Raw genomic sequence first — 19200 nt, forward strand, 5'->3', positions numbered from 1 at the left:
TCATGGCACCAAATAACTACTTCAAATGTATTCTCTTTTTAACTAATTTTGTGGGTGACGTTTAGACAAAAACCACTTATAATTGAAGGGTTTTGGAAATGCTTTAAAACAATGTGGATTATTCAGTGTTTCTATTATTTAACTCTGGGGATTTCTTTCTGTTCTTTTATCAGGTTCTCCAAAGTACTTATTATTCGAGTTGGGTAAACCAGTTCAGCAGACTGAGTCCCCAGTGCATTTTCCAGTGATGATAACTGCCCTTAATATTCTTTCAGACCTGGATATCTACCTGTGTGAGACCAGTAAGTAAGTGTTTCTTTAAACTATTTTAGATTATGTAAGAAACTCACCAAAATAATTATGCCAGAAAAACTAAAAGAAACATGTCATGGAATTAACAAGAGTCCTTTGGATGATGAGATTATGGGTAAATTTTTTTTCTTTCCTTTTTCATTACTGTCGTATTTTAAATGATGAATGTATATTGCCTTTGCAATAAAGAAGCTTTACTTTTGAAAAAGCAGTTGTAGATACAATAATATCCACACATATGAAATGAGATCTCAGGTACATATGCAGATGACAGAACGCTAAGCAGAGACACAGACACATCTACTGATTGAAGAAACAGATTGCAACTGGAGAGGCCCACTTGGCTCTCAGGTACTGGCTTCTTTACAGATCACAAATATAACTCCAAACATGGTGACAGGTCTTTGGTGTGAGGTTATTTCTAACCTCTTGTGGAAAGTCAATATCTTCCCCAAACAAATTAGCTGAATAATTTTGGGTTTGACCTAAGAATTAGTTTAGTTAATCTAGGTTGTTTGGTTCTAAGTAATACATTTACTATTCAGTAACAAGAATTAACAAGATAAAAAACCTTCCTGTTTATACAGGAAGGTAATCAAACCTGTCAATTGTCCATTGTTGACTTTTCTTGGGATTGACAGAATTTACGTTAAGGAAATCAGAGAAATGCTGCCCCAAAATGTCCTGGAAGAGGTACCAAGTTCTTATTATGAATAGAGTATAGGCAGATCCTATCACATCTAGAAGGCTAGTAGAAAGTTTGGAAAACTTCTGTCCCGGTGATGTTTACTAAAAGCTAGTTTAAATAAGTAAAACAAACTAAAAAACAATCCCTTAAAATTTTATAGTATCCACTCGTACAAATATATACATATTCAAAGACAAACTTTTTACCATTTTTATTTTATTCTTTCTTTATCCATCCATCCACTCATTCATGAGTTTAGCAAATTCTTTTTTGGGTATCTCCTATATGAGAGGCAAAAATCTTAGCAGTTGGGCAGTACACCAGAGAACTAACACAAAAATTCCTGCATTCATGGAGCTTACGTTCATAGTGCTAGAAAGATTAAAAAGTAAAGAAACAAGTAAAATATGGAGTATGTCAAATGGGAAACGTGTTATGAGGAAAAATAAATCCAGTAAGAGAGGTAGGGCATGCCAGTTGGGAGGTGGGCTTGGAGGGAGAGTGTTGTTTTAAATTATGGTGGTCGGGAAAGGCCTTACCAATAAGGTGACTTGGTTAAGAGATGAAAGAGTTGGTTCTAGACAGCTTTAATATTCCCATTCCAGAAGTGGGACAGCATTGACCCAGTGTTTCCGTTATTTTTATGACACATGAAATAATCCTTCTTTTGATGCTCTAAGAGTAGTACCTTTTGCACAAGAGTATGTTTCCACCTGATTTATACAGCTGGTGAACAGACTCATTCAGATGTCACTCTTCAGTGGTACCACTAAACTAATACAGCCACACATATGGACCTTAGTTTTTTTTTTCTATTCATTCACGTGTTTGCCTTCTGAAGTTGACTATGAGCCCATTGAAGGCAGGGATAAGACAATGATATGTTCATCTTGGCAGCCTCAATGCCTTGCCTAGTGCCTAGCAATTGTCAGGTGCTCCATGACTACCAGTTGAACAAATAAACTTTGAGAGTAAAATCGACTTTAAACAGTTCATGAGTGAATCCCCAATGGCCACGTTTACCTCCTAAACTATCCACAGTGGGTAACTGTCTTACATCATGATGACCTCTCAATTTCTCTAAGCCTTATATGGAGCTGGCATCAAGGACTTGCTCTGTACAATAAAATGATGGTATGTCTCCAACAGGGATACTTTCGGTATAAGCATCTCTTAGAGGTTGTTTCTAATCCCACTTTCCCCATGACAGTGCTATAAAATGGGACAGCTGTCACGCCAACATTTTTCTACTACCTCTGTGACAGATAATCTGGTTTATATCCTTTTTCTGAGATGGTGTGGAGTGCTATTTTTCACACAAGATTAGGGGGCAAAATTATGACAGCCTTATGATATCCCCACTTGGGAGAGCAATAAAAGGGAAAAAGGGAAACCAAAAACTATTTTATAAAGGAGTCCTGATTCAAGGCCATAATAATTGTATGGTTTTGGACCAGTTGCTAAATCTGTGTGAATCCCATGACCTTGTCTGTAAACTGGAAATAATAATCTACCTTACAATATCGTTATGAAGATCAAGTTGTATAATATATGCAAAGCATTTGGTGTAGTGCCTGGTACATAATGTGGATGTTCAATAGATTATTGTTAATATTTTACTACTATTAATAATACTGTTACTGTTAGAGAAGTTATGCAAATAAGATTTTTTTTACCAGTTGTTGAACGTTTACATGATCCCTGAGGATAACGCTCATCAATATATTTGCTCTTTAAAGTTTTCTCCCTCTATATACTTGTAATAATATTAAACCAAGTAACGCTTATAACAATGTACTCTTGAATGTCTTTATCACTTAAGAATATGAAGTGTAACATGTTGTATCAAAACAATTTTTCAGCTGCTAAATGGGATGGTATTTAATAGGGAACGTTTCCATGGTTTCAGAGCATCATACATGCTAAGCAACAGATTAGCAGGCATTTCACCATCATGGTGGTTCACACAATCTCTGTCACTTTGATGCTTTTCTTGCAGAAATATAGTCAGTGAAAGTCATTATCTTTTCAGGTAGGAAAGTCATGCTTTAACGGATAACAGAACTCTAGTCTGATATTTTTTTCTTCTTGTTTCTTTAGAGTCTTGAGACTCTAGGACAGAGACCACCACTAGGCACAAACATCACCTGTTTGCATGATTATGGAGATGGTCTACATGATGTTGAAAATGCCCCTAGTTTTTTGACAACGGCTAAATAACCATGGGGTCAAGTGGACTTGGGAAAGCGGCAACATTAGATGAACTGCTGAGCACTTGCATTGAGATGTTTGGTATGAGCCTTTTCTCCCTTCTGTACATCTTGCTACTCTTACTTCCCCCTGTTCAGATGTAGGTGTTGCCATGGAACAGAATTCAATCTCCGTACCTTGGTATTTAAGCCTTTTTGATTGACCCCAATCTGTCTCCCCAGTATCACTGCCCTCTGCATTTCCTTCCCTTTACTGCCCACAGCTGATACCCCAGCCATACTGTTCACTTAATGTTTCTGGAACATTCCCTACATCTTTCTACCTCCATGCCTCTATCATATTACTTCACTGAAATTCTACTTCAGAGCTCATTTCAGATGTCACCCTAGATGTTCATAATATCATTCCTAATCTCCCCTGTCAGGAATGCTGATTGCTTCCTCCACTCTCCCACAGCCCTTTATGACTTTTTTATGGTATGTGGTATATGCTGCTGTGATAATTTCTTGGTCTTTTGGCTTAGACAAGAGTGAGTTGCCCAAGCTCCTGCATTCTGTCTTTGTGTATATGTCTTGTATCTCCTACTAGGTTGTAGACTTTACAGTTATATGCCTTTTATGTTGTTCATCTACCTCAGCATTTTGGATTATTCCTTGCACAAACAGAGTCACAGAGGAGTTGTTTGTTGAACTGATTGTTATAGGAAGAGTTAAACCAGACAGAAAAGGGTTGCCAGATAAAATACAGGATGCTCAGTTAAATTTGAATTGCAGATGACCCACATTTTTAGTATAAGTATGTCCTAAATAGTGCATGGGACATACATATACTAAAAAATTATCTGTGGTTTACTTAATTCAAATTTAACTGTGTCATGTATTTTTATTTGTGAAATTTGGCAACCTTACATCAGAGGAAGGGTGAGACCTACCCACTTAATTTGCAAGGAAATACCAGCAGAAGTAGGAGGAAAATGATAATGGGGTCTACAAGAAAATTTTGACACTGATATTTCTCTACTGATATTAGAAAAAGAGAAAAGTAGTATGTACTGTCGTCCCCTCACCTCTCATTTTATTTTATTTTTTAACAGATGACAATGGAGAGCTGAATAATAGTTATTTGCCAAGAATAGTTCTACTTATGCACCGATGGTATTTATCTTCCACTGAGTTGGCAGAAAAACTTCTCTGCATATATCTTTTCAACTACTGTGTAATTGTTACAATCATAAATCAAGTTCTGTATTTAGATAGAGTGTCTAACCACAGCCAGTAAATGAAGATGAATAAACAGTCTTCAGTCGGTTATCCAGCTGTTTTGTGAATATATATACATGTCTAGACAAAACATCTGGATGATTGACCAAATAGTTAACTATCCATCTGGATGTGTTGGCTCTGCTTGGAAATAATCACTAGATATAAAATGAAACAGGAGCTGTAGACTGAATGTTTCTAACTTGTCTTAAATATTTCTGCTGTTAGTATAATGAAAATATTTAACACTGATTCAAGAGCTAATTTATTCCTTTTAGGATTGCAGAATGGTGGACCTAGAGGATACAGTTTAGACATATGGAAATGCCAGCCAAAATAATATGATCTGGCTCAGGCATAAACACCACCTAAATTTTCACACTTCCCTTGCTGGCAAGACACAAGGAATATTCTAGCAGGTTTATTACAATTTGTTAATTGATATTAATTTTAAATTTTCTTCTGATATAAAAGCAAAAAAAGAATCCATAGTTAGAAATCCCATTCTATAATAAGGGCTTTTAGCAGTCCACCACTTTTGTACACGGTACTAAAAGGTAGTTAAAAGCCAAATGACTGAAAATGGCTACAAAATAGTCGCACATTTATACGGAGGTTTTATTCCCCGAGATCTAATGTTTATTATATAACCACTAATGTTGGTTCCTACAGTCTTTGCCGGCTGCAAGCCCAGGGGTCCTGCAGATGAGTGAGAAGCTTTGCAGGACAAGGGGAGCCTCAGAGGGAGAGGGTCCATTGAGTACTATTAGGGCCAACGTGGCTTCCGTCTGCTTACTTCAAGCTTCCTCCACTTTCTACTTCTTCCAACATGCCCCCAACCTCGGGGCAGAAGGGGATGTTAGAGAAGATAAGGGGACATTCACCCTGAACAGAGGTCCCTGGAAGTGAGCAAGATACTAGTACCCAGTGGTCCAAGGATTCCACAGGTCCCACTACTGAAAGGCAGTACATAGAGAAGGATGGAGGGAACTGACTCAGTCTGGTCCATCCCGCCTCAGGATCCAAACAGTGTCCAAAAATGTGCCCACAAGCAGCACCCTCATCATTAGTATGTCTGCTGCTATATGAAACACAAATAGAAAGGGATATTTAGGCACAGTAAAGTTTAATATCTGAAAGTACAGATTGTATGAAAGTTGAAACTGCCTATGAATTAACATTTCTTTAGATATTCCTCCCTTTGGATTCCTTGCTCACTGCATATCCATGGTGCCTCGCATATAGTAGGAGCTCAATATATGTTAGTTAAAAAGAGTATGACTAAATAGACTTGAAACTAAATCACAACACAACATGTGTATTAATATACCCAAAAATGACATTTTCAAATACTTAAGAAATTAGAGTACTTATATAAAGCATTAATCCTATATATAAAATCTTTTTGGCTAAAATGGTGCTTTTATGTACTATTGATTTTAAATCATCTATAGTTGGTAGTATATTTGTAATTACAGCTGACAGTCATCACTTGGTAAGTGCTCAGGAAGGTAAAACTAATTTTATAAATGGCTTCCCTTCCAGACCAAAACAATACATCCCAGAGCAATAATACATTGTGTCAATTATTTAGCACTGATGTCATCAGAACACACTTTTCTCTCCATTTGAAGGTACACATAACCCTAATATTCCTAGTACGGCCCTCTTATTAGGAATTCATGTAAATTGATCAAACAGCTGCAGGTCTGTGCAAAGGAAACAACGTGCAAGGATTTTTCTTTAACTAGTGTACGTATCGAAATGCCAGTGGAGAAAGCTGTGATGAATTTCGATTAAAGATCTGTTACTTCATGAGGTAAATATTTACGAATTTAATTGTCTTGTGGTTTCTAGTTCTGCGATTGTTGACAGTTTCCTTTTCACCATACAACAGACCTAGTCTGACAATAGAATCGATTCAAGTCCCCCTTTTATTGATTTTATTAAAACTGGCCCTTCTCTGTTCCTGGGAGTAGAATTCATCTTTCTTTTGGACTGTAGATCAAGCAGTGGTCAATGTGATTAGGGAATGAAAGCAGCTCTTAGAAAGAGTACATTCATTTTTTTTCTACTCCCTCACCATACACATTCCCACCTACTTGCCATGAATTGGGATAAGGGTTTCTTCTCAGCAGTGGTTCTGAAGAGAGAGAAAGAAAGGCTCAGGGTGGGAGTGGTGGATTTGAGTCCTTGATTAAAGGAGGGAAGAGGGAGCCTCGATGTGATGGATGAGGGATGGGAGATTGCTAATTTGGCATGTGGTCTTGATGCATTGTTAAATGTAATCTGTAAAATGATACCATGGTTTCCATAGAGGTCTAGCTTGAAATCTTCCAGTTGTCAAAAATACTTGATGCCTTTCAGGTACTGGATTCTGAAGTTTCCCGCAGAGTTTAATTTGGACCTCGGTTTGATCCGTATGACTGAGGAATTCCGGGAAGTAGCTAGTCAACTAGGATATGAGAAACACGTCAGCCTCATCGACATATCCAGCATGTAAGAGTGGCACAAGCTTCTTTCAAACAAGATGAGTCCACTGTTTGAGGGAGGGGGTAGTGATGACCCCACTTGACCTCCATCCATACCATTTCAGAATCAAGGTGTGCTTCTCTGAGGAAAGCTTTGATGCAATGAGCACAGTCCCAACGGACAGAATTTCTCTCTCCAAGCTTCAATTTCTGTATTTGTAGAATGGGGATTGTACTTTCTCATGGGGTATTATGAGCATCCAATGAATACCTGAGATAATATGTGAACGCATTTGGCACATAATAGATGCTCAGTACTTGGTTACTGAATCCAGTCTCCTATACCCTTGCCACTCATAGTGTGGTCTGTGGGTCAGCAGCACTGGCATCACCTGGGAGCTCAACAGAAGTGCAGAATCTCAGGCCCCACCCTAAACCTGCTGAACTGGAAACTGCATTGTAATAAGATCCCCAGCTGATTCATATGATCATTCAAGTTTGAGATGCTCTGAGGTCAGCCTGAGGCTATACAAATGTTGACCATAGTTGTACCATGAACTCATTAGCTCAGTGATTAGGAACTTGGTGCTAATTAGGCTAGCATTTTATATTGACTAGCTAACTTTGTAGACAAAACTATTTTAGGCCTGTGAGTATGGTTAGCCATATTGCAAATATGTGCTCTTGTGTCCTAGGCATTCATACTCTAGTCTCTTTTCCTAGAATACTTCTTCAAGAGTGATCAATGGTGAGGGATCCAGGAGTTATTAGGGATGTTGTTAAAAATAAGGATTATTCAGCCTGACTCCTCTACTTACTAGCTGTGTGATCTTGGGTAAAATTTTAATCTCTCTGTGCCAATATTTTCTCATCTATAAAATGGGAGTAATAGTAGTAATACCTGGTAGAGTTGTTGTGAAGATTTAATGAGTTAATACTTGTGATTATAGTGGTGCCTGGGACATCTAAGAGTTTGATAAATGTTTATACTAAAAAATACAGATTATTCAGATTATTCATTCCTAGTAAATCAGAATCTCTGGTAGTGAGGTCTAGGTCTCTGTCTTTATAACAAGCTTTTCAAATAATCCATATGTTGCTGAAGTGTGAGAACCAGCTTTTGATGGTTGCCATCACCACCTATATATTGATAAACTCCAAAATTTATATACCTAGCCCTAACCTCTCCCTCATGATCCAAACCTTACTGGTCACAGGAAAGACCAAGTAAGGGATTCTGGATGAATCAGTGCAAACCTACCCTGTATGGAAAAACAACTCGAAGTTTATATTCTATTGGCAATGGGTCAGTGGTTTTCTCTTCAGATATGAAGGACTGGGCGTGTATTTTGCACAAGCCCCTGGAAACAGGCCAAGAGTTACACAGTCAGTAGGTTAATAACTTCCATTGAGTGAAATGAGCTTTCAGCACATTGACCAGACTCACTCTTCTTTTATAGTCCTTCCTATGACTGGATGAGAAGAGTCACACAGAGGAAAAAAGTATCCAAGAAGGGAAAAGCCTGTCTGCTCTTTGACCATCTGGAGCCCATTGAATTGGCTGAGCACCTCACTTTTCTGGAGCATAAATCTTTTAGAAGGATCTCAGTAAGAAACTGGACACTTATTCTTCCAAGGATAACAACCACCATGCCAACTTTACCAAGAGCTGCATTTTCATACTCTGAAGTGTTGGCAGCCTCTGTCACTGTGCTCCACTGGAAAAGTGCCCTTAACTCACAGGAACAATCCCTTTTAACCAAAGATAAATATTATCCTGTCTTTATTTTATGGCTCAGGAGCTATATTTCTGTTGCTATTTTCAATGTCTCCTTTCATAGGATTAAAGCATGATTTTCTAAATATTCAGTGGAGATTTAACCATTCAAGGTTTATTTAGCTCTGTTGACTTCTCCCAAGTGAACATGTTTAGCTGGGCCCTTCATTTTGGGAGAAGAAATATTTATTTAGGTTGGGATATGTATAAATACCTGATTATGGATATAGGTTGAAAATAGGAATTGTAAGCTTTCAGGAGAATCTCAACCTCAGGTTGTTTCTTTCGCAGAGATGGATATCCTGGATTAAATTTTTCTTTCCTACTCTGTCTTGATAGAGTTCCTCCTCTGCATCCCTTTTCTTCCCCCTGACTGTGATCTCTTCCTAGCCACCTACTCACTATCCATTTGTTATGATATTTCCACAATGGTTCACAAACAGCCTTTGTCTTTGTCTAACCAAGCTCTGGGGAAGTCACTCCTTCTTTTCCAAGATGCCAAAGAATGAATTACGTTATTGCTTGCAAAGAAGAACATGAGGTTAGAAGTATGGATTTCTGAAAGACTGATTCTTTTCACTAAGTAACCCTACTTGGAGAGGACCTTTTGATTCCCCACAGGCAGGCCATGAGAGGGAATCCCCTGCTCTGTTTCTATGGTAGGAGGCTCATATGTATCTGATGACATCCATGCTGACTTCCTGAAAATGTGTCAGTTTTGCCAAAGAGCAGCCTTACTCAATTTCTGTTTTTTCTCTTTTCTTCTTGAAAACACATTGCAAACTTATTCTGACTTGAAATTATAATATTTATATTCATTTCCTCTTCTTTAATGTATGCCATTGTATCTCGAACTTGCCTGACCATTGGAATCACCAGTAGTGGGTGAAAAATGGAGATTCTTAGGTTATTCCTCTGGAACAGTGATCCTTTAGGTCTGACATGTTCCCCCAAACCAGTATTTTAGCAAATGCCCCAGGTGGATCTTATGATCCAGCAAATTTTGGACTCACTGGAATATGACTCTGAGTCTTGTCCCTTCCTCCTCCCATCAACACTGTGGTGTGTAATAAGTGTGCATCTGGGTGTGGAAGAGTGAAATGCAGCAAAATAACATGTTAAAGATACAGATATATTCAAACTTGTAAGATGCCATTATAAATGTGAAATGAAAGAAATCGTTATGCTGTTGTGAAACATTATCTCACCCCTTCCATGCAACATTCTAATTTATAATTTTTTCAAAGACTCCATTATAATTCAGAGTCTCTGAATCTTCCTTTACTAGTTCACTGATTACCAAAGCTATGTCATCCATGGATGCCTGGAGAATAACCCAACCTTGGAGAGATCTATTGCTTTATTTAATGGAATCTCTAAGTGGGTCCAGTTGATGGTTCTAAGCAAACCAACCCCTCAGCAAAGGGCAGAAGTCATCACAAAGTTTATCAATGTTGCCAAGGTATGTATGTCTGTTAATTAGACTGGGATTCTCAAAGGATTCTAGATATTCCTTCTCTCTACTGAGAAAAGTCATTGAAAAAATTTGGGGTTCACAATATAAAAGCCAATTAAAATACCCATAAATGTCTAATGAGCAAATATACTTCTCTCATGCAAGCAGATTGCTTTTAATTGGCCGTATTTGGAAGCATTTAATGTAGCTATTTTTCTGTGTAATGATTGATATATTTTTCTAGTGGATTTCGTTTGTACTTCATTTTGAATTGATACTATTTTCCCTACATCCTTGTTGTTAAATTGTAGGACTTCATCTGTACCTCAAAAAGGTCAGAATAATTCAAAAATTGTTACTAAGTATTGAAGTTAACCTTTTCTATTGCAGAAGCTCCTTCAGCTCAAAAATTTTAACACCCTGATGGCAGTGGTAGGAGGCCTTAGTCATAGTTCCATTTCCCGGCTCAAAGAGACCCATTCTCATCTTTCTTCAGAAGTTACAAAGGTACAGTGGATCAGATCATAACCCAAGTAGAAAGTTTGTTTGTAAATTGTTTGGGGGTAGGATGATCCTAACAAATGTCACTCAGAAGGGGAAAGTTTTCTTCTTAGACAATAGGAGGTTACAGCCATACCACCTGGAAAAACAGATTAGAGGTGGCAACAAGTGTCCTAATAGGAACCCTTTGAACACTGTTAACATATTGCAGTTGTAAATATTCAAAAAATATGTGTTTGGTGCTTACTATGTGATAGGCATTGTGAAATACATGGGGGTTACAAGGCAAATATGACAGAAATCATTCCTACCGTCCCGTCCTCAAATGAAGTCATTGAACACCTGCTCTCTTCATAGTACTGTGTTCAACACGGTGGAAGACACAAAGGAAGGGGAGGCAGAAAGAAATCTTTTGTATAAAAAGCTCTCAGATTTATAGCTCAGTTTTCAGGGATAAAAAAAAAAATTTAAGCAATGATTGTTTCCCAAACTGAACTTTTTCTGCCATATTTATTTCCAGACCACAATAATATTTTTCCTTATTGAGCAAAAAAGAACATTTCATCCTTATGAAAAGATTTCCTTGTAAGCGTGTACTTTGTTATATCAGTAAGGACACTTTCAGCTGTAACTTAAAAAAAAAAAAAATCTTGGAATTGCTTAAACAATAAGGAAATGGATCGTCTCACATACCTGAAAGTCCAGAGGCAAGGCCAAGTCCAGGCATGGTTTGATCAGAGCTCTGGCTCAGTTGCTCTGTATTCCTCTGAGCATGAGGTTTTTGTTTTAGTTTTTGTTTTTCATCGGATTGGTTTCCCTCCTGATTGGGCTGTCTGCAGCAACGAGAAAATTATGCTTTCTTGTTTATGAAAGTTGGAGATAGGGAAAACCTCTCTTCAGCTCTGCACCCATGGAATAAAAGACCTTCTTTTTTAGACAGATTGGACCATCTCAAATCACATGCCCACCCCTGGCCCAATAACAGTATCCAGAGGAATACAATGTACTGATTGGCTTAACTCTGTGTTCCTGAACCAATCACAAACCAGAGGGATGGAATTATGAAGATGGTAGATCAGAACCCATCCTTGGATCTGGGCACGGAAACAGCGTCATCCGAGACCCATGGGAAAGAGTAGACTGATCAAAAGTAGACACATGGGTCTATTAGGAAGGTATGGCTGCCGTTAGGCAACCAACAATAGCTTGTGCGTATAAACAGGAGAATATAAACCACAGAAGCACTGCTGAGTGACCTCAAACACTGCACCCTTTCCAAGTATAATGGGGCTCATTATGTGTTTCGTTTTCCTTTAGATTAGTAATGAATTTCCAGTAAAGAGCAAAACATATTTTAGATGTTGTAAAGAATAAGAATTCAGTGGAGGCTCCTAGAAGCTTGCAACCACCAGTGTGTCTTCAAAAATTATTTATTTGAACTCCCCTTTCTTACAGAAAAGAAAACTGAGGTCCCCAAAAGTGAAGTGACTTGCTTAAGGTCACCCTCCTAGTTAGTGGCAGAGTCCAAAACCACAGCTATCTCACACATCAGTATGACTGTTCCTACCCCATACTGGCCCCTTCAAGTTATATCTTGAATGCAACTTTCTTGGAACAACTAGGAAATTTTAATATACTACATACTTCAATACAATACATGCTTGTATTTGTGGATTGTAATATTTCCATGAATTACAAAATACTTATATATACATGATGCCATTTAACATCTCAACACCCCTAGTAGGTAGGCAGAGTTGTGGGCTATTTCTCTTTTGACGCAGAATGGAGCAGGCTGTCCAACTCATAGCCAAGCCTAGTACATTTTTCTAACTTTCTTTTCCCTGGTTAATGTTTCCCTGCATCAACGTTGGTGCAATTGATACTTCTTTCAGTAGGCGAGGAATTTCCTAGCCACACACTGTTGGGCCTGAGGGTGGGCAGAAGGGAAAGCTGTTTGAAAATACTACTTTTCCATCTGTTCCCAGAACTGGAATGAAATGACGGAGCTGGTCTCCTCCAACGGCAATTACTGTAATTACCGCAAGGCCTTTGCCGACTGTGATGGCTTCAAAATCCCAATCCTTGGCGTCCACTTGAAAGACTTGATAGCAGTCCATGTCATTTTCCCAGACTGGATGGAGGAGAACAAAGTGAACATTGTGAAAATGCACCAGCTCTCCGTTACCTTGAGTGAACTGGTCTCCCTACAGAATGCCTCTCACCACTTGGAACCCAACCTGGATTTGATCAACTTGCTCACGGTGAGCCCAACGGACTAGAGTTTGTGCTAATAACTCTCCTGCGCCTCACTTCCCAGGGTATGCAGGAAGATCCATGCCAGCAATTCACAATGGGGGTGGGGGAGGTGTTGAATTCAGGGTCAGTAGATGGGAAGAAATCTCAAAGGATGAAGGGAGGGAAACACACCTGTAACCCAAGTGACTTGAGACACCAATCTCCGAGCAAAGAAAGTTCCCTTTGCTTTGAGGGTCCCAGTCTCAGCCTCCACGGCTCTGGCTTCTGCAGTTCTTAGAGAGGCCCTCCAGCCCTGTCCTCAGTGCCTCATCACACTCATCTAATTCATCACCTCCTTCTCTATGCCCTCAACTCATCGGCTTCTCTTGATCCTCACTGCACTGCTGTAGTTGCGGGGACCTTCTCTGAGATCTCCCTCCCCGTTACCCCCACCAACCTCCCCAAACCACCAGATACAGGTCCCAGTCTGCCACTGGAGCCCTTCACGACTTGTTTTCTGACTATCAGTTTCTCCTCGTTTGTCATCACCTGATCCCGCATCACACCTGCCTTTGAGGAATGTGGGACTTATACTTTCCACCACAAATTGCTGCCTTCTACTTTCTGGCTTTGCATTTTCTTGGAAAATTCCTTCCTTACCCACCCCCCAACCCCACCATGACTAGCTTAAATTCAAAAGCCTCTATCTTTCTGGAGCATTCTCTGTTTCCTTCCAAAGCAGTAAGGCATCTGTCACATGTGTTGCCCTTGTACTTTGTACTTTCTTATCTATAGGAGGTATCACTTGACATTAGATTTTTTTTCTATTTACCTGCCTTATACATCGCCCGTCCCCAGCACCTCTCATAGTATTGCATAACATCTTAACGGAAAAACCTGAAAGAACTTTTTGGCCCACCCAATACCTGGCATATTTAGGAACTCAGCAGATGAACTGGGTGCTGTATTTAGGAGTGGGTTGGAAGAAATTCACCTACTGCTCATATGTTTGGGCCTTGGCGGCATGCACCATTAGCTAGTCTCTAAGTCCTAGCACTTTTAGACACACAGGTGTGTAGTAGAGAACATTTCCCATTGGCTGCTTCTTTGTCAGGGGGAAAGAGGCATAAGCAAATTCTCTCACCCTTGCTTAAACAAGTGGAGGAGCAACTTCCTTGTTTGGGTTTATGACACTGTAGCATCTGAAACTTGGCTGCAACACCGAATTGACTACTTTCCTCCAGTAGCCATGGGGAATGAAAACAAGAACCCCTCTGGAACTCCAAAGAGCTAAATCCTCTAGGACTGCTGCATTGGGATAAGAGTGCAGTTCCTAGACCTTCTCACAAACTGTTCCAAGAACACAGAATTGTTTACCAAAGAAGAGAACCCCTAGGTGTAGGCAATAATGGTAGCTGCATTCTTAGTATAAAGCAGAAGTAGCCAACACACAGAAGCACAAATCTCTTGGGGTTGAGTTTGTGTAACAAATAGTAAACACCCAGACATTCTCTATTAGGGTGGGGGAACCTCACAATAATCCAGGCAGCTGCCTTTATTAACCATTTGCCATGTAAATCTGTTTCCATGAATAAGTGACCAGAGTTGCAGCCCTAATCAGACTGTAACCCCACAGCCACAGGTGATGTCTGAAGACCAGTCTCAGGGGGTAGCCTAGGCTCCAAGTGTCTGTGCTCAGGCTGCCTCCACGAGCTGGGGGAGAACTTCATGAGCAGCTGCCTATGCTGGGCAATTCCTCATCTGGATAAAAAATAATAATGGAAGTAGGGAAAAGAAATTTGAATTGTAAATGCAGCAGGCAACATCAGGACAGATATTTGAGAAATACTAAAGGATTTGGAATGAAATTTTGGGGCTACAGATGGAAAATCTGAACTCCAGAAGTAAAAGCTAAGAAATAATTCATTTTTGCTGGAAACGAAAGAAAAAAGAAAAAGACTCAATCTCTCAGTCTCTCTGTGTATCTCTCTCTCTCTCTCTCTTTTTCTCTCTCTCTCAGGAATTGAAGGAAAATTTAGAAGCCACCAAGCACCATATTTAGTCACAGCAGCATTGTAGAGTATAGTGTAATATAGTGGCAAGAGTCTCAGATGGGAGACATAACTTTTTGTCCTGCCTCTGCAGTTACTTAGCTTTGTCTCCTTGCTAACTAGTCTTGACTTTGGATTTTTCCTAAAGGGTTTTGTGTTCATTTGTAAGATCTCATCCAGCTCTAAACTTCTGTGGTGCTAGATGTAAGGAATGGTGGAGCCTTGGGACTAAGGAACCAAGTGTCAACCTAATTCTGTGGTTCCGGCCCAGTGGCTCATCAGGATAGCACAGTTCCGCAGATGAGCACAATTGTCAAGCCAGTTTCTATTTAAAGCCAAAAGCCTTCCTCTCTCCCCACAACCAAGGAGAAAGTTCGGTGCATTCATTCTTCCTGGCCCTAGGCAGATTAATCTCCTCAGAATGAGGATGGAGGAGACTCCCAGGAGGTGTTCACTGGAGCCCAGTGAGCATTTCATGAACCACATACATGTTGAGATTAGAACCATATGTTGACTGCAGCTGCCCAAATGCATGTGAGGTCATTCTTATTAAGCACAGCATTGAAGGGGTGATCCTTTTTGCTCCAAGACTCTAGGTCAAGTTTCTGCCTGAAGTGACTGCTTCTAAACATGGTCCCAGGTGAGGAAGCTGATATATGATTGAGAGCCCTGGAAGAAAGAAAATGAGAACTCTTAAGTTAATGAACAATTGCTAAATGCCTGCTCTGTGCAGTAGGCTGTATAGCAATGCTTGAACTTTCTGTAATAGTTGATTACAGTTTTCACAGCACTTTTCACATACATTTCCTCAGTAGATTCTCACACACACACACCTGCCTGGGCAGGTCAGAGGGTGTAACATCACCCCTGCCCCTTCCTATTTTAGAAATGAAGAAGCTGCGATTCATAACGGACAAAAGGCTTGCAAATAGCCAACTTCTGAATCCCAGTTTGTGTGTGTGTCTCTCTTTCTCTCTCTGATGGACATTTACTCTGTAATGTGGGAATATTGCTGACATTTACTTTATTTTGCATCTGTGAAAATTAAATAGTCTCTCTCCCTCTTCATGGGTGTGTAAAGAAAGAGTTAATTACAAAATGAAATCTATGCAAGCAGGGACTATGTTTGCCATTTTTATCATTGTAATCTGAGCCCCCTGAACAGTACTGGGCACATGAAGGAAAGAGGACCACACCGCCAAACTGTTGGGATTTGTATTGTTCCCCTTTTTAGGGAAGATCTGGAGAAGACATTTTCCACTGTGATCCCAATTCATGTAACCAGGAGCTTTTAAACTGACGCTTCTTGTTTCATGGTATACAAAATAGTCTGATTTTTTTCATAGTATTTTTAGATCTATCAGTTACATTTACCATTCTGAGTATATGCAAATTACTGGAAAGCCCCTGTATTTTTACAATCGAAGAAGAAGAAGAAGAAAGAAGAAAGAAGAAGAGGAGGAGGAAGAGGAAGAATTGCAAAAATGGTGAATGGAGATAGTTTGATGACCAAGTGTGTGTTATTTTACAATTCTCCAGTCAAGACAATGTCGGTCCTGAGGTGCAGACTAAATCCACAGCCATCTTTGCTGATAGGCTTGGATGTAAAAGCAACAACCTGAAACAGTGACTCAGAACATTTTTTAGAAACAAACAAGCTTAAAATATGTTAGACACAAATAAATATTTTTGAAACCCCATTGACAAGCTGCCTATATTATTTAAAAGGTGTGTAGGAAGTAGAACAGATCACTTTGTGCAGGGCCATAAGGCCCAGAGGAGATCTGAGAAAGCAAGTAGGATCGCAGCTTGGAAAGCAGAGAGATGGCTAGAGTTAACCCAGAAGGTGGCTCTGCACTCGTGGATGAGCACAGTGGCATTTGGCTGCTGCACTGATTGGGAGCCAAACCCTGCAATTCCCATCTGTGTGGCCCTCTAAACAAATCCCATTGGACACCATTAGCTCATTCAATCCTCACAACAATCCTGGGAGGGAGCTATTATTGATGACTCCCATTTTACAGATCAAGAGACAGACTCAAGAAGATTAATGACTTGCCTAGGTTCATACGACCACTAATAAATGGAGAGCAAACATTGGGAGAAAACAAAAATATTTCCATCATAGAGTCAGATATCTGTCCATGTGACGTATGACAATACTCAGGGATGTTCTGTGTCTTTTGAAAGAGCATCTCCCCTATTTAGTGTGTGGCTTATTTGGGTTTCTGGTTGGATATTCTTGCACTGCTGGCATCTCCTTTCCAGCAGATGCCAGTGCTGTCATCAGAGGAAGAGTCAGGAGGACAGGAACATACTCATCAAAGCCCGGATTAACTCCTGACAACAAGGAAGTCAAAAGGAAGAAGTCAGTCAGTTTTCTGTCTATGTCACATTCACAGTGCAAGGTAGCAAACTAGGACTGGGAATATAGAGGTGGGATTACAAATGTACTGTCTCCTTTCATGAAGCTTAGAGACCAGTAGAGTCTTCTGTTGTGGAATTTACAAAACAGTGGGCAACTGCCCATGGCAGTTGTGTTTTATTTGGCCCACATGGAATCATAAAAAAAAATCTGTTATTAGTTGCCAGTGCTTAAAAATGAGGATATTTTATATAAAACTCTAGATTTCTGACTTCTCTTGACAAATTAGATGTGGCAATTGTCATCAAACTGACAACAATTTGCCTTAGATGAGTAGTGGCTATCTCCCATTCATCAGTGATCACACCTTCCCCTATTGCTTCCCTAACCCAGAGATCCAGTGTCAAATTCCACTTATCAGCACAAATTTTTCTTATTGTTGAGCTATGAGGAGAGATCCCCAAGTTAATCATATCTGCAAAACTCTTTTACCAAATACATTGTTATACCAATGCCTCTATCACAATATCCCTTTCATGCATCTCCCTTCACTCTTTTATATGGTGGTCTGGTTCCTCAAAGCATTTGTTTGTGACATGGGGACAGTTCCTCTCCTGAAAAAAGGCAGGGCCCCTGGACGTAGAAGTGACTGCTGTTCAGAGGAAGGTGGATACAGTGTGCATTCTTTGTGAGCATGATTTTCATGATCTGAAATGATACTGGGGCAATTTTATAGTAAAGTCAATTTTATTATGCTTAAAAAAACCTTTAGATGACAAAGTCTAGATAATGCAATACATGACCAGATATATGAAATCCTTAATTTAACTGCTGTATTTAGTAGCTAGAATACTGACTACAATGGTCCCCGCCATATATTAGGTGAGCAATAAATATTTGTTGAATGAATGATGCAAAAATGACAGTTTATAATGCCAGTTTCTTTTTTAAAAAAATGAGATAGGACAGCAAGATAAATCCTTGAAAGACATCCTGTGCCTCTGAGTTTTCTCTTGCTCCTAAGCACAGGCACTGAGCTGGAGATAAGGGATCCTTGATGTTACAGGCTAGGACCAGGGACAGGTGTATAAAATAAGACTTGGAAATGGAATAAAGCCTTTCACATTAAGCCTTTATCTTTAGACAAAATATGTCAAAGGAAAATTTTCATGCTTAAAATGGTCAGAGAAAGGGCAGGGCACCTGGTTCTCTTCCCTGTTGATAAAATGGTATGATTCATCAGGTTCTTAACATTGAAGGGCACGTGTGGGAATTATCCAGGCTTATTTTAAATCTTATGACATCTGTTTTAGGTAAGTGGGACCATGCATTTTAAGGTTTTGCAGATTTTATCCACGCAGTTTAATCTTCATTTACATTCTTATCCTTGCCTACCCTAATCTTTCTCTCTGTCTCTATTTCTCCAAGTCCTCCCAGTTAGGTCCCAGTTCACAAGTTCCTCTGTGAATCCATCCTGATCATTTCTGTCCTCAGTGGCCCCCACACATAATAATAAAAGTAGTTGTAACAGCTATAATAATAACAATAACATCAACAACACCAGATTACATTTCCTGAGATTTCACTGTGTACTAGGTCCTGTGTGAAGTACTTTACATGCATTATTTCATTTGATTCTGATAAAAATCCAATTAGATAGGGACTTTTGTGATCATTTTACAGGAGTGGAAACTGAGTGTCAGAGAGGAAATAACTGGCTCAAGGTCACAGAGCTAACCAGTGGCAGGTTCAGAATTTGAACTCAAACCCACCGGTCTCCAAAACCTCTCCCTCATGCTTTACACGCTGCCTCCCTGAAAAATTCCTATAGCACTTAGAGTGGGGCAACTTCCTTCACATTTAGCATGTGT

The 19200-nt window shown here is 39.6% G+C and overlaps 1 protein-coding gene across 2 annotated transcripts in view; it reads left to right on the forward strand.

Moving 5' to 3' along the window:
• The window catches only part of RASGRP3 (RAS guanyl releasing protein 3), a 101910-nt gene that overhangs the window by 59714 nt on the left and 22996 nt on the right, over positions 1-19200 (forward strand). The window contains exons 2-10 of one of the 2 annotated variants that reach the window (XM_082852066.1): positions 174-302; positions 3101-3292; positions 4305-4402; positions 6222-6289; positions 6838-6969; positions 8402-8549; positions 10007-10180; positions 10565-10681; positions 12664-12939. In XM_082852066.1, coding sequence (XP_082708192.1) covers positions 3223-3292; positions 4305-4402; positions 6222-6289; positions 6838-6969; positions 8402-8549; positions 10007-10180; positions 10565-10681; positions 12664-12939 — 1083 coding nt within the window. In that variant the 5' untranslated portion in view covers positions 174-302; positions 3101-3222. Of the gene's footprint in view, positions 1-173; positions 303-3100; positions 3293-4304; positions 4403-6221; positions 6290-6837; positions 6970-8401; positions 8550-10006; positions 10181-10564; positions 10682-12663; positions 12940-19200 lie in introns of those variants that run through there. The other variant, XM_082852065.1, reaches the window with a different exon arrangement.

This window comes from Leucopleurus acutus, assembly GCF_964270905.1.
Source record: "Leucopleurus acutus genome assembly, chromosome: 12".
NCBI classification, from domain to species: Eukaryota; Metazoa; Chordata; class Mammalia; order Artiodactyla; family Delphinidae; genus Leucopleurus; species Leucopleurus acutus.